Below are 16,233 nucleotides of genomic sequence, written 5' to 3' on the forward strand. Positions count from 1 at the left end.
CTACTTCTAGTTATCCAAGATCTCCTTAACTCTTCTTTACAAGAATCTATAGTCCCGGAGGAATGAAAAGAGCTATGGTGATTCCTCTCTTAAAAAAACCAGGCGCAGACCCTAAGACTTATTCTAACTACTGTCCCATTTCCCTGCTGCCAACATTTTCAAAAAATTTGGAAAGACATGTCAATACTCACCTCACCTCCCATATCGAGGTGACTGGCTTCCTACATCCATCTCAATCTGGGTTTCGTACCCACTTTTCTACAGAAACCACTCTTTTAGGAGTCACTGAAAACTTACGTTTTCGCCTCGATCAGGGTGAAACCTCGGCACTTATTCTTTTAGACTTAAGCGGCGCATTTGACACGGTTTCACACCCTGTTCTTTTGAAAGCACTGGAGGTGGCCGGAGTGACCGGACCTGCATTGGCCTGGCTCTCCTCCTATCTCAGTGAGCATTCTTTCCAAGTTTTCTCCTCCAATTCTACCTCTTCTGTGCGTTCGTCGGCGCATGGGGTGCCCCAGGGGTCCTCACTTAGCCCAATGCTATTTAACATCTACGTGAGACCCCTGGCTACCATCGTGGAAGACTCCGGCCTTTCCCTTTACTCTTACGCAGACTATACCCAAATTATTTTTTCACTCTCCCCTGCCAAAACTTGCGCCCCATCTGCTCCTAAACTGGGGCTCAGCAGAGTCGCTGAATTTCCTAATTCCACGTTTCAAACTGGCAAGAATGGGCGGACGGTCCTTCGCCTGCCTTGCCCCTAAACTGTGGAATGCTCTTCCGGCTCTTCCGGCTCCAATGAAAATGGAGCCTTCCCTGACAACATTTCGAAAAAATCTCAAAACCCTGCTCTTCCCTCAGTGATAACCCTTTGATCTCATGATCACTGCCTTCAGCCCTGCGCCGGGAGACCCCATGTGGGTAGCTGTGCGCACTATAAATTTAAAATACAATACAAATACAATGCCCATACACCATCCATGGATCGGACCCTTTGTACCTGCAGCACCTTTGATTTCTGAAGCTGTGGACCTGCGTGATGAGCAGTGGGGCTTCCTCGCTGCTAAGGCAGGCCGCTATCGATGCAGAAAGAAGAGTTGCCCCCAAATGAAGAAGCCACACACGGCGAGCTGTTGACCTTTTAATCACAGGATTACAGAAGCATACAGCCTCGCACTCTGACCACAAATGCAAAGCCAGACGCATTTCAGGCATTCTACTGCCCTTGTTCACTGGCATGTGGAAAGCAGCAGCAAAGCAAACCACCTGCACCGCTGTAAATGATCTGCCGCTGCTGCTTTCCACACGCCAGTGAACAAGGGCAGTAGAATGCCTGAAACGCGTCTGGCTTTGCATTTGTGGTCAGAGTGCCAGGCTGTATGCTTCTGCAATCCTGTGATTAAAAGGTCAACAGCTCGCCGTGTGTGGCTTCTTCATTTGGGGGCAACTCTTCTTTCCGCATCGATAGCGGCCTGCCTTAGCTGCGAGGAAGCCCCACTGCTCATCACGCAGGTCCGCAGCTTCAGAAATCAAAGGTGCTGCAGGTACGACGGGTCCGATCCATGGATGGTGTATGGGCATGGCAGCAGTCCTGACAAACTCTGAGCATACCCACTGGGGTAAGACTGAACATTTTGGTGGTACAGCAGCACCCACTTGGGTTTGATTATAGCGAACTACAGTTACCAGCATTCAAGTGCACACGCCCAAATGGGCGAAACATTTAAAGCGGCGCAGGTGGTTTGCTTCGCTGCTGCTTTCCATTCGCCAGTGAACAAGGGCAGTAGAATGCCTGAAACGCGTCTGGCTTTGCATTTGTGGTCAGAGTGCCAGGCTGTATGCTTCTGCAATCCTGTGATTAAAAGGTCAACAGCTCGCCGTGTGTGGCTTCTTCATTTGGGGGCAACTCTTCTTTCTGCATATATATATATATATACAATGTCATCAGCAGTGCATTGCGGGGGCGTGAGTTATAGTTATCTCTACTAACTATAACAGCCACATTTGTCTGGTTTTGTATGAGTAAAATGTCCAACTACCTATAATGTCCCTGAAACCTGTGATTATTTCAGTGAATTTATAATGGTTTTTTAAAAGCTAATTACTAACTATAACAGATAAGTTATGTTTGCAGAGTGGTGAAGAAAGGTGAGCATGGCCTCCGGACACCTTTTAGCAATCCCACTGTGTGAGATTTACTGGGGGTAGCAGGTTGGGTAGTTAGCCCCCAACATCAACCTTGGCAGCCAACTACCCCTCCTATTACTTCCAGTAAGTCCCACACTTGTTATATCAGGCCTGCCCCCTCCCTGCACCACTGTGCAAACGCGCCCCCTGGTGCATTGTAAGTTGGAGGATTAAGTCCCCTTAAATCCTGAAGGTCCCTGGGGGCCAACTAGTCTAGCAGGTACCTCCGGTAAGCACCACAGAGCTGCATTGCAGAGAGGTGTAAAAAGGAGTGTGGTCTCGGACCACCTCTCTACAACGCAGCTCTGTGACACTTACTGGAGGTACCTGGTGGGCTAGTTGGCCCTCAGAGACCTTCAGGATGGATTGTAGGTCACTTAATCCCCCAATTTACAAAGATTGAAAGTGGGTAAGTAAGATATGGAGGGGAAGAGCCCTAATACCAAGGACCGCCACCAAATAAAATCCCAAATCTCAACTGAAAATGGCGTCTATAGCTAGTCAGCCATCCACTCTCTTTACAACTTTCCAATACTGTCTAATAACTCATATGCCTCTTGCACTGATCTGGCATTATGCATTTTGTTATTATGCATGATTTTTAGAGTCGCAGGAAATTTGAGCTGAGCTACCGCACCAAGCTTACTGAACTCATCCCGCTTCCTGCCCAGCTCCCACTGCCTATTCAAAGTAAGAGGAGACAGATCAGAGCGGATTTCATATGAAAATTCACCAGTTCCTAATGATTTAATTTTTAGGGCCTTATTAAGATGTTTTTCCTTTAAGGAGTAGGTGAGAAAGTTCACAAGGATCTTCCTAGGTTTTGTTCTGTTTGGGTGCCTCCTGAAAGGGTCTCTGAACTGTTTGAATGTCTTTCTTCAAATCCTCCGCTGATTCCTCAATCAGCAAGGATTCTTTTAAGAGTGTCACTATGTAGGGCTTGAAATCTTCCCCTTCTTTCCCCTCTGGAACATTCAAAATACGCAGGTTGTTTTTCCGAGAGTTGTTCTCCAGCGTCTCAAGCCTTTCACGTAGGACCATCTCCTCCCTTTTGAGAGATGATATATCTGCTTTTGCTTCTCCCAGATCTTCTCTTAGATCTCCCACTGCGTTCTCTAAAACAAATGTTCTTGAGTTAAGGAGATCAATTTTCTTTTCGAGCGTCCCACAGAACACCCTAATCTCACCTTAGTTGGCCTCGGAAACTGAGAACCCCTTCCTATTATCAGCTGAAAGGGTTGGAAAAAGAGATTCTAAAGAGGCCACTGAAGTTCCCCTACTCTTGAATCCTTCAGGGACTTTATCAACCCCTACACTACAACTGGCTGCCATGTCTTGAAGAGCCAACACATCTCCTCCTGCAGACCCCTTTCCTTTATCCAAGACAGCATCAGGAGTTGCCGATAAGGCTAATGTCATAAGGGGGGCTTCCTAGAGACTCCATTTCCTCCAGGTTAAAACTTGAGTCTGCCTGACCTGTGGTACTCTTCCTTAAAGCCTCCCCCTGTTTCACAACATCTAAGACAAGGGGTTGTACTTTAAAGTATGACCGAAAAGAGGGAGTAATCCTAACTTTAAAATCTGGTGGCTTGTTTTTAAATCTACCTACTTTTATACTTTGGGCTTTGACCTCGCATCGCTGGAAAAATTAGCAACTGCTTTCCGTTGGCACTGTTGGAGTAGTGCTGTCTATCACCTGATCACAACCCTTCCCTCCATCCCTTGGAACAAGTTTCTCCTCAGGGGGTAGTTTAGTATTTTTCTTCTCAATTTTTGCTCTAGTCGCCCCCCCCCCCAGCGGCCCCTCTTTGTGCTTTTATTCTGGAGCAGGGTACTTAAATGCCCCCCTACTGCGTGAGCCGGAGTACCTTTACCAATGTAGGCTGTGACTGTGGATATAGCTAGGAAGAGAATACCGGGGCTCGCTATTCTGCCTTTAGAGTGCTGCCTGGTGGTCGCCGGTCTACTTCATGCAGGCAGCACTCTCAACAAGCACGAAACTTGGCCAGTACTGCCGCTGCTGGAATCGATCTGGAGGCGCCCACGAGCCGCCGTTTTGCAGCCCCTCTTCAGCTCCAAAGCGGCAATCACCCAGCACGACGTACGAACAAGAGCTGCAGATACCCAACCTCCAAAACACATCTCCCGCGGGAAAGGGGCAACTGCAAGGCACACCCGAGTTCCTCAATACAAGCAAAAAGGTGAGCAGGATATGCCTGGGTAGTTTAGGAACTGTTCCAAGGAAAAAGTGTTGGGTAGTCAGATCCTAAAATTGCCTCCTCATTGCGCATGGATGTGGGAGCCTCCGGATGCAAGCGGCTGCTCAGCCAGCAGCCGCCATGTTCACCCTTCGAGGTTTTTTAATGCAAATTTCTAACTACACCTAGATAGGTAAGACATGCACAGAAAGAAGCAGGAGAAGTGCAGAAAGAAGACAGAGAAGTACAGAAAAAAGGCAAGAAAAGTACAGAAAAAAAACAAGAGAGGTGTGAAAAGAGGAAGAAAGGTGCTGAAAGAAGCAAGAGAGGCACAGAAAGAAACAAGAGTGTTGCAAAAAGAAGAGAGTGAGGTTTAAAGGTGCAGAAAGAGGCAAGTGAGGTACAGAAAGAGGCAAGAGAGGTACAGAAAGAGACAGGAGAGGTGCAGAAAGAGGCAAGTGAGGTACAGAAAGAGGCACGAGAGGTCCAGAAAGAGGAAGAAAGGTGCAGAAAGAGGCAAGAATAATGCAGAAAAAGGAAGAAAGGTGCAGAAAGAAGCAAGAGAGGTGCAGAAAGAAGATAGGGAGGTGCAGAAAGAGGCATGAGAGGTACAGAAAGAGGCAAGAGATGTGCAGAAAGAGGTAAGAGAGGTACAGAAAGAGGCAAAAGTGGAGTAGAAAGCCGAGAGAGATGCAGATAGAGGCAAGAGAGGTAAAGAAAGAGGCAAGAGATGTACAGAAAGAGGCAAGAGATGTACAGACAGAGGCAAGAGAGGTATAGAAAGAGACAAGGCTGGTGCAGAATGAGGGAAGAAATGTGCAGAAAGAGGCAGGAGAGGTGCATAAAGAGGCAAGAGGGGTACAGAAAAAAGAACGTTAGCTGCAGAGAGAGGAATGAGAGGTGTTGAAAGAGGCAAGAGATGTGCAGAAAGAGGCAAGAGACGTGATGAAAGAGGCAAGAGATAAACAGAAAGAGGCAAGAGACAACTAGATTGCTAACATTCTATATTTATTGCAAAAGTGTGGCACGCCTGACGTCATCTTGATGTAATCAAAACTGTAATACCTAAAGCATTTCCTTTAGAAATTATAGAAATGAGAGGGTCTTATTTGCATCGGAATTATGGTTAGTGCTCTAAAAACTAAAATGAGGACATATTTTCTGAGCTCTCAAATAGTGAAAAAGCACTTTTAAATTAAGAGGCAAGAGAGGTGCAGAAAGAGGTAAGAGGTGTAGAAAGAGTCAAGAGAGTTACAGAAAGAGGAAGAAAGGCACGGAAAGAAGCAAAAGAGCTGCAAAAAGAGTCAAGAGAAGAGCAACACGAGTCGAGAGGTGCTTCAAGAGGCAAGAGAGGTGCAGTAATAGGCAGGAGAGGTGTAGAAAGAGGCAGGAGAGGTACAGAAAGAAGATAGTGAGCTGCAGAAAGAACCAAAAGAATGCAGAAATAGGCATTAGAGGTGCAGAAAGAGGCAAGAGAGGTACAGAAATAGGCATGAAAGGTGCAGAAACAAGAGAATGAGCTGCATAAAGAGGAAAGAGAGGTGCAGAAAGAGGCAAAAGAGCTGTAGAAAGAGGCAAGAGTGGTGCACAAAGAGACAAGAGATGTGCAGAAAGAGGCAAGAGAGGTGAAGAAATAGGCAAAAGAGGTTCAGAAAGAAGAGAGTGAGCTGCAGAAATAAGCAAGAGAAGTCCAGATAGAGGCAATAGAGGTGCATAAAGAGGCAACAAAGTTGCAGAAAGAGGCAAAAGAGCTGTAGAAAGAGGCAAGCGTGGTGCAGAAAGAGACAAGAGATGTGCAGAAAGAGGCAAGAGAGGTGCAGAAGAGACAAGAGAGGTGCAAAAGAGGCAAGAGTTACAGAAAGAACAAAGTGAGTTGCAGAAAGAGGGAAGAGAGGTGCAGAAAGAGGCAAGAGAGGTGCAGAAAGAGGCAAGAGAGGTGCAGAAAGAAGAGAGTGAGCTGCAGAAAGAGGCAAGAGAGGTGCAAAAGAGGCAAGAGTTACAGAAAGAACAAAGTGAGTTGCAGAAAGAGGGAAGAGAGGTGCAGAAAGAGGCAAGAGAGGTGCAGAAAGAGACAAGAGACGTGCAGAAAGAGACAAGAGACAACTAGATTGCTATCATTCTATATTTATTACAAAAGTGTGGCACGCCTTACGTCATTGTGATGTAATCAAAACTGTAATACCTAAAGCATGTCCTTTAGAAATTAAAGAAATGAGAGGGTCTTATTTGCATACAAATTATGGTTAGTGCTCTAAAAAACTAAAATGAGGACATATTTTCTGAGTTCACAACTAACGACAAAGCACTTTTAAATTATTTGTTATCTTTATTTTTTTTATTCAGTTGACCACTTGATTAAATGTTACGCTTAGGTGAGAGAATGTGGTGTTACTTCTAGAGCTGCAGACTTTGCAACAGGGGTACCAAGTTGGAGTTTCTGATTCAGCTCAACATTCTGTAATTCTGGTCAAATCACTTAATCTCCCCATGCCTACAAGCAAAATGAGTTTGTCCTCGTATGATGTAACCAATGCTCAGGTAAAGCAAGATGGCGTCCGAGTTCTTGGACGTGTGAGTAGCGAGCTCCCAGTTTCTCCTCTCTTGGAGCAAAAAGGAGATCCTGAAAGGGGAAGCTGAGCGCAAAACTGAAGTAGTAAAGGATAAGAAGACAAGAAGGGATTGTTACCTGTAGTATTTTGAAATATTCTCGTGTACGGCGGAATTGATTGAGTAAAGCGGTTGAGCTGGACAAAGATACTCGCAGGCTCTGACGGCGTCGCAGTAGTGGGGGCTGCCAGCAGAGAAATTAGTGGCAGTGTCTGGTGGTAGAGAGAGGTGGAGCCCTCCAACATTCAGAACGAACAGCTAAGCAGTTAAACAGCGGAGCGAACATGCCGCCAAAAGCGGCTAGAAGTGGAAAAACATGTGTGTTGGTGGAGAACGCATCCGGTGGTAGAACAGCTGTTACCGGGCATGAAGCACAATGTGGTATTATGGAAGATATGCAGTGTAACCTGGACACTATGTTACAAACTGGTGAGCAGGGAACTGCCAATTAGAGAGTCTCCCGATTTTTCCTAAAAGAAGAGTCACTTCTTTGGCTGCTTCTGGTCAGTGCGCAAGAGGAGCACCAGGGACATTAGTAGTAGGTGTTCCTAGTGAGCAGCCTGTTCATTTTTCTCAGGGGCAGCAACTTTTAGAGGGACAAAATAATGGTTGGCTAACTGTAATTCAGGATTAGGGGGTCAAATTGGAGTTGGAGGCAACAGTAAATTGTGACTCGTCAATGGAAGACAGTAGTGTTAATTCAATACAGAGGCACCCAAATACCAGCATGGGAGATGTGCAGGAGGGGGATGACAATACAGAGTCGATGGCAATAATAAACCATGAACAGAACTCGAACAATCCTAAGGAGAGAAGGGAGAAGGATGGCATAGGATCAGAGACTAAAGGTGCCCAAGATTTGGAGGAACATGGTGGTGTACATGGAGGCGCTGGCAAGGTGCCTGACTCTTGTGAGAATTGTTTTTCATTATTTGATCCCTCTGACACATCAGAGGAATATAATGCGCTAGACAGCAAATCAAGGTTTTATGAGGGTTCAGTACTGAGTACCAGTAGTAAGCAGAACAGTGTCTATCTTGATGATGAGAGCACAGATGTAATGACTGTTTGTAAAAAGACAAGAGTAATCAAGGAAAAGAAACAGCTATTCAGTAAGAGGGAGAGCGAATCATCGGATGGATCCTTTTCTTTAGAGAACTCACCTAAAGGTGAAAGGGCCCCTAAACTAACCAGGAGTGAGGCATTAAATAATCCAGATGAGGATATTTTATTGGGTTCAATATATCAGAGTATTTTGGACCACAGAATGGAGCCCTGCACAAAGAACTCAAAAACCCATACTGCCTGCCGGAAACTACAGAACATAGTTTGCAGGATTGCTAAAGCTTGTAATGAGTTCACGGAAAGGATTACAGGAGTAGAAGCACAGGTTTTGACCCTCAAAGATGAGATGGCTATTCAAAAAGCGATCACTACAGATATGAGCTCATACAAGTAAGATGTAGACGCAAAGAGCAACGATTTAGATAATTGATTTCATCTGAATAACTTGCGAATATTAGGTATTCCAGAGGGACCCGAAGGACAGGACACTAGGACATTTGTGGTGGACTTATTTAAAGAAGCATTTCCGGACCTCACAGTGTGGAACTGGGCCAATGAAAAACAGAGGGTGCATAGGTTTACGTCTAAATAAACTGGTGCCAAAGATGGTCAAGGGGCCGTAAGACCAAGAGCGATTTTGATATGTCTAAATAATTTCTTAGGACATCAGGCTGTATATGATCTGGCAAAGCCAGATCAGAAGAGGGAGGGGAAAGGTATGCAATTTTTTGTCCAGCCAGATTTTTGCCATCACACTGTGGAAAATCATTCGTAATTAGGAAGTCACAAATAGAATTTGTTTCACATGTGGTCCTAAGTGTTCCCCTGAAGCACATCACCCAGGGCTCCTCTGAGTTGCATCAGTAGTTCTCTCCTGGTTGGCCTACCTGTGTGCTTCCCTATTGACATCACTCAGTATTCCTGGAAAGGGTGATATGCAGAGCTCTAATGAGGCACATCAGACATGTCTCCCCTGAGGCACCTCACACAGTACTCTCAATAGGCAACTCACACAATGCACACCAGAGGTACCTTACTCAATGCGTTCCAGAGACTCATCACCCGGTTCTACCTGAGGTGCATCAACTAGTGCTCGCTTTAAGTACATCACTTGTTGCTCCTCTGAGGCACCTCATACAGTACTACACTAAGTCACCTGATTCAGTGATACCCTTGTGGCACCCAATTCAATGCTCCCTTGAGGCACCTCACCCAGTTTGACATTAACTCATACCTCACAGTGGTTCACTGAGGTGCATCATAAAGGCTTGCTTCCAGGATGCATTTACCCTTGTGGGCCTTGCTGCACTTCTCGCCCTGTAACCCACGTATGCAGATCACCCTATGCCCTCTTCTGCATATGGTTATCTACAATGGTTCATCTGTGTGCAATGAGGCCTGAATGTGTGCTGGTTTGTGCACATAGGTACCTATTGATGGACTTTGTGTGAATGGGCATCAGAGGATGTGTTGATCTATTCACAATTGTACATCTTTGTCAATGGCTGTGACAGCACTTGTTTTAATTACTGTGGGATTAGCTGGTTTCCACAGTGGAAGCAAATGACAGACAGCATTGACAGAAACATATTTTTAAGTCTCTATTTTGGGTTGAGGCCATAAAAGTTCACCCCTAATCAGACTCAGAGTATCTAGTGAATAAGTCTTTGTTTTATGCCCTGAGGTTCAGTTAAGGTTGCTTTTAGGACGAGGAACAGGATATCCCCAGACACATTGCAGAGTAAAACCAGTGGGAGCTAGAGACGGAGATCTACTCCCTTTATCTGTATTCTAATAGAAACAGAGGCTACTATACTTGGAGTGTTTGTATTTCCCACATGCACGATCAAGCATAGACTAAGTAGGGTCTTGAAAATGTGGGTACACTTCAACACCTCAAAAAGGATCCCCTTGTTTATCACATTGGGAATACAACAAACATTACGCATACCCCACCCAGAAAAAGAATGGCATGGATTATCTTTATTCAAAGGTCATTTACTGGGAAGATATTTACTAGGCTGCCAGAATCTAGACAGTCGAGGCACTTGTTACAGTGGGCAATTCATAATGGATACTTCTAATTGGACGTCACACATAGCCACCATCCACACAAAGAGCTTCTCTTAAGTGGCCCCACCTCTGTTTCTAACTAGAGACGGAAGGGTACCCCTAATTGTATAGCACCGCCAAACCATGCCTTTGTTCTTCTTAGAAGTGTTCTCAATAGACTCATGCCCTAAATAATATTATTTTGTCTCTCATCCATGTTTTCAGACATTTATGTGGTGCTTCTTCCTTCATCAAGCAATACTTACATCCAGGTTGCCCGGATCTCCCTCCAACACCACACACACAATGGGGATCTTTATGTCCGCCTCTAGAACAGAAAAACAATTTGTTACAGTATGACACACAAAGCCAGTCACACAACAAAAATCCAATATCTGCCCACACAACATGAAACACTTTACAGTACGAAACCAACCTTACAACAGAAAAGCATATTATTACTGTATGAAACATAGACCTACCCATAAAACAGAAGAACAAACTATTAGATTATGACACACAAATTCACCCCTGCAATCAAAAAAACACATTACTGAGGTACTGAACATGAAAACACCCCTAAAGCATAGTCACAGATGAAAAAAAAGCTAAGACAACCCAAAAGTTATGATTATGCAGAACAGAAGGCTATAATATGAAACACAGAGCTACAACATTGTTACAGTGTGACCCTTAAAAAAGAAAAACACAGTTTTACTGACTAAACACAAAGATATCCCAACAAATGTTACAGTAAAACACACAAAGCACTACATATTTAGAAACATTTAACATTGTTAGGCTATAAAACGCAAACCAAACCATACTCAAAGATGAGTGTGTTATATTCAATTGTTAATACTGTACTTTGTATGTGTTGCTAGTACACCAAAATGGTATGCCTTTAAGCAGGAATATTAAGATTTGGATGGGTATATGCTCTTGCAGTCGGAGCCCGAGTATGAGAGGAGCAGTTGATGTTGTTGGATGTTTTTGCCATAAAGCTTCATATCTAATTCCCGAACTTCGTGTAGAGCACAAACTTAACATTGATGACAAGTTGTGCCTGAGTTGGGACAGGCGAACATATACCACGATCAATTTCCCAGAAAGGTTTTATGGACCCATGTGTGCATCGTGAAAATTATTTTTACTGTGAATCACAAGTGTGCTACTGCGCTGCTGCTCAAAACTTTCTTAGAAATATTTTTGATTACTCCAGATAGAGGTTTTACCTGGTAGCGGCAATTGTTGGTGCATGCTCTCCCAACCATAGTGGGGGCCATCAACATGAGCTCTCATGGCCCTATTGGATGCTGTGGAAGTGGCTCACAGGCTTAATTTCTAGCTCGCACAACAGCACTCTGTTTCTTGAGTGTGATAACATCATAACGTCAGTGCCAATGCCAGGTGCCCATTAAGCGCAAATATTTCATCACGCCTGCGTGATGGCCACTTTGAATTGGGCAATAAGAAAGCATCAACATAGTGTCAGGTGGCTGGAGAGGCTGGTGAGAACCCGGATTTCATTTCAAGTGCCATATCGGTTTTGTATTTGATTTATTGTAGTACTGTTCCTTGCCAAGAAGAATGTCAGGATTATTGGGGGTACTGTATCAGTTAATTTTAGCTCTGCATTGCCTACACTCCTGTAGGAGGCAAAATGTCAATCATTAGGGCACAAGTTATTATTTCTTGAGATAAGTATAACTATAACTGCTGATTTTCTACAGTTTAGTGCATGTCTCAACCACCTGCATTTATGTCAAAAAAGGGTGATCGTGTAAGTCCTTGGAAACGTTGGAAGAAACTATTTGGTTCATATTTTATGGCCTCTGGAGGCAAAAAGCTTAGGTAGAAAGTGATTTTACTGCATGATCTGGGCATTTTGGCTGCAATGTTTATGAGACCACTAGTGAGATAACAAATGGTTATGCAGATGTGAGCCAACAGACATTTAATCTATGACAGTGAAGATGCTTGAGCAGTATTTTGAACATTGAATACAAGTTGTTTTATAACATTACCTGTTTTTCACTAGATTTCAAGGACCAACAGAGAAGGCTAGCAACTATATTGCCTGTCACGCAACTCTTGCACATACTTGTGACTTTGGAGAATTAACAGCTTCCCTAATTAGGGATCAGTTAGCACAATGTACCAACAATAATCAGGTACTGGAGAAACTTTTCACAAGGAATCCATCACTTAACAGAATCAAACTGATCATACTATACAAAGCAGCATGCATGTTGTCTTGGATGAAGATAGGAAACTTGACTCTGATGATTGTCTACAAAGAATGACTACCAAACATGCTAAGGGCATAACATCCACAAATTTGAGAGACTTTGAATGAAAGTTTGTTTTGGTGCCGCAGTTCCGCATATTGCGAAGAATTATTTTTGTGGCAAGTGTGGTCCTAAAGGACACTATGCCCGAGTGTGGAAGTTAGAGAGAATGAGAACAGTTGAGAATGTTGTTGAAGGTAAAAGGAAGATGGTTTATACCATGAAGGATGGGCCACTGACATAATATTGATGCACACAGTATTGAAATACAAAAATATCAGAAAATAAATATAGTAAACAAAAACTATCACCTTCATATGCTTAACTAGGAAAACCACAAATATCAAGAACACAAATATTGATTGTTAGAATTGGGGGTCTCTGGTTGGCGCAAGTATTCACTTTTGACAAGCAGGGACCCTCTCCTCTAAGTCCGGGCGAAAGATGACCCCTTAGAATTACCCTTGCTCACCCTCTAGGTGCGTGGCGTGAGCAGCCAAGGCTATTCTTCAGGCGTTATTCAGTTAAGCATTTGTAATAACACACACAGTAAAATGTACCAATCCCCCCACAAATGGACACCAGGCTGTGAATATATAAAAATATGTTCCTTTATGTAAAAATATATATATGTCAGTTCAGACTTATCACAAGACCAAATATAACGTTGTTTTCAGATTAGGCCACAGATTGTATATAGGCAAGCTTTTAGTTTCAAGTTCAAATGTGGATTTCCTTATAAAATCACTTCTTTTACAGTTCTCTTAGTGTCAGTTATTCTCCCCGTGGTTCTCTTCCCAAGTTCGGGGGATCTTAGATCAGCCCTGGGCCTCCGGGGCACTTCGCCGCGCCTCCCTCGCTCTCTCCGAGGAAATTGACCAGGGCCCTACCGCGGCTCACGCATCGGGCGTGAGTACGCCTACGCCGCGTACGGCTCTTCCCAGCGGCTCGGGGACAGAGTCAGACGCGAGCTGGGCTCGGCAGTGCGGGAAGGCTCCGAGGGCAGGGCTTCAGTCAGGGAGGGCTAGGGGTCCCAAATGGTGAGTGTGGAAGGGCGCGTTCGGCTCTCACTCACCCGCGAGGACTCCTAGGGCGCGCAGACTTCCTTCTTGGACTCCACGGCAGAAATCAGCTCCGGTGGACGGGGAAAGAACAAGTTGCGGGCCCCGAGCCCGATGAGGTCTTTATGAGCTTTTCTCTTCATTCGTTGGGGGCCGAGTCGGCACGGCCAGCGCGACTCGGTCCCGGCAGTGCAGGGGGATCTCTTCTGAAAGCGGAGGATCTCCGGGGGTGACACGCAGCACGGGGGACCTCAGTACCGGCGGTACAGCGAGGGGGCTCCCTTCTTAGTGCGGCGCGGCCTCTCCTGGGGGGCAGAGCAAAGCGGGGCGGCCGGGTGCAAAGGAAATGCACGGGCGGCCGTCCAGGCTGCAGACAGCTCGCGTCCCTGTGATTCCGGCGGGAGGGGCTGAAATCGCACTCAGGCGCTCCTTGAAGCAGGCGGGGGTAGAGGAGCGGCCGGCCTTAGCCCAGGGGCCGAGCGACTCCGAGTGGAGCGAGGCTCTCAAGGGCAAGAGGGCAGGCTGGCTCCCGGGTATCACGGCCCTAGGAGGGGGCGAGAGGGGGCAACTTAACCTCCGGCGGGAGGAAATACTCGGCCTCAGATAGCAGACGGGCCCAAGCACAGGAGAACCCACTGGTCCTGGGGTTCAGTTCAGGGGGCATGCTCAATCAAGCCCTTGGAGAAAAGTTTCAAGCACAAGTCAGCAAAGTCTTTTTAGAAAAGTCTTCTCCTCTCCTTCCTCAGCAGGGCAAGCAGCAGGCCAGTCTTTCCAGCGTCTTCTTCTCCTTCTAGTCGGGCAGAGGTTATTTGTGGGAAACAGGATTCTGATTTACAAGGAGCAGGGCTCCTACTTTTATACTGTATTTCCTTTGTTCTTACAGGCCAGGGGGGGCCTTTGCATAACTGCTTTCAGTCTCTGAGCACTTGTTGGGTGTACTTCTGGCTTCTGCTTTCAGTGTGAGGGCAGGCACATCAGACGCTCCACAGGGAGGTGGAGCCAGCATTGTGTGGACAGGGGCAGCCAGGAGTACCTTGATGACAGTGCTTCGCCCTTCCTGGGCCAGGTGCCGGCTAAGTCATCATCAGCATTGTGGTGGCAGAGCACATCGTGATTAAGAGTCCAGGGGCACTCCTACCTCCCACTAAGGTGTAATCCTTGCATTCACCACCTGTCATCCCCCAGCCCTGTCACTCACACATCCCAGACAGTCAGATACACATACTAGCAGAGGCGGGCTGAAATGGTTAGGCAAGCAAATGCTAACTTTCTAAAAGTAGCATTTGCAAACACAGGATATTAAAATAAACTTTACTAAAAGAAGTATTTTATTATTCTTAGTTCAGGCATACTAAACATTATTTTCTACCATGTTCCCTGAGCCTGCTGGGATTATAGGGTGTAATATTTCCAGCAGCCCATCTGGCCTAAAGGGAACAGGTAGCCTTACAATAGTGAAAAACGAATTTGGCAGTAATTCACTATTAGGCACCCTGCCATTGGGCCTACCATAGGGGAGACTAATATGAAGTTAAGGGAAGGTTTAGGGGCTGGCAAGTGTGTGCACTTGCCCAGCCAGCATGACAGTACCAGACTGCACGCAGGTTCTGCAATGGCAGACCCTAGACACATTTTAAGGCTGCTTCTGTGGGTGACGCAACCAGCGCTGCAACCCCACTAGCAGTATTGGCATTCACAAGCCCTGGCACTCCTGGTGCACTTTACTGGGGACTGACAGTAAATCCAATGAACCAATCAGGGACATCAATCACATAGTTACATTTTTCATAGGGAGCACTTTCACTGCGGCACGGGTTGGCCGTGGCACAGTGCCCTGAGCAGCGGACACCAGCAAAAACATCTGAGGCACATCAGCAAAAAGTGGAAGGGAAACTCACGCCAAGGTGCCAGGTCTAACACGTGTCCCCTCCAGCTGAAATGTGGGGAGAACTACCCTTCCCCAGGGAGTTCCTCATCACTAAGGCGGAAAAACCTGGACAGACCGTCAGCATTGGCGTGATCTGTGCCAGGGTGATGTTCCACCGTGAAGTCCATACCCTGTAGGGAGATGGACCACCTCAACAGTTTTGGGTTCTCACCCCTCATTTGCATCAACCATCTGAGGGGCCTGTGGTCGGTCTGAACCCGGAAGTGAGACCCAAACAAGTAGGGTCTTAGCTTCTTCAGTGCCCAGACCACAGCAAATGCTTCTCGCTCTATTGCACTCCACCTACGTTCCCGTGGAAGTAACCTCCTACTGATGAAGGCTACAGGTTGGTCCCAGCCCTCCTCAGTCATCTGTGAGAGAACAGCCCCTACACCATGCTCTGAAGCGTCTGTTTGCACTAGAAACTCCTTGGAGAAATCAGGGGCCAGGAGCACGGGCGCCGTGCACATGGCAGTCTTCAGGGTGTCAAAAGCCTTTTGACAGGTGTCAGTCCAAATCACATTCCTGGGCTGCTTCTTAGAAGTCAGCTCTGTCAAGGGGGTCCCAATAGTGCCATAGCCCTTGACAAACCTCCTGTAGTACCCAGTGAGCCCCAGAAAGGCTCTCACTGCAGTCTGGGTCTTGGGGGTTCCCAAGCCAGGATGGTCTCAATTTTGGGTTGCAAGGGCGGCACCTTGCCACTCCCCACTTGGTGTCACAAGTACACCACTGAGCCTTGCCCAATCTGGCACTTGCTTGTCTTGATTGTGAGGCCTGCTTTGCGCAGCGCCATCAACACTTCCCAGAGGTGTCGCAGGTGTTCTGGCCAGGTACCACTGAAC

General features: G+C 46.2%; 1 protein-coding gene across 4 annotated transcripts in view; it reads right to left on the minus strand.

Annotated features, from left to right (window-relative positions):
• The window catches only part of LOC144773622 (transient receptor potential cation channel subfamily M member 2-like), a 1,628,848-nt gene that overhangs the window by 1,271,703 nt on the left and 340,912 nt on the right, over nt 1-16,233 (minus strand). For all 4 annotated transcript variants that reach the window (XM_078658771.1, XM_078658770.1, XM_078658769.1 and 1 more), the window contains exon 9: nt 10,379-10,440. In XM_078658771.1, coding sequence (XP_078514897.1) covers nt 10,379-10,440 — 62 coding nt within the window. The remainder of the gene's footprint in view (nt 1-10,378; nt 10,441-16,233) is intronic.

The sequence above is a fragment of the Lissotriton helveticus genome, chromosome 8, assembly GCF_964261635.1.
Source record: "Lissotriton helveticus chromosome 8, aLisHel1.1, whole genome shotgun sequence".
NCBI lineage: Eukaryota > Metazoa > Chordata > Amphibia > Caudata > Salamandridae > Lissotriton > Lissotriton helveticus.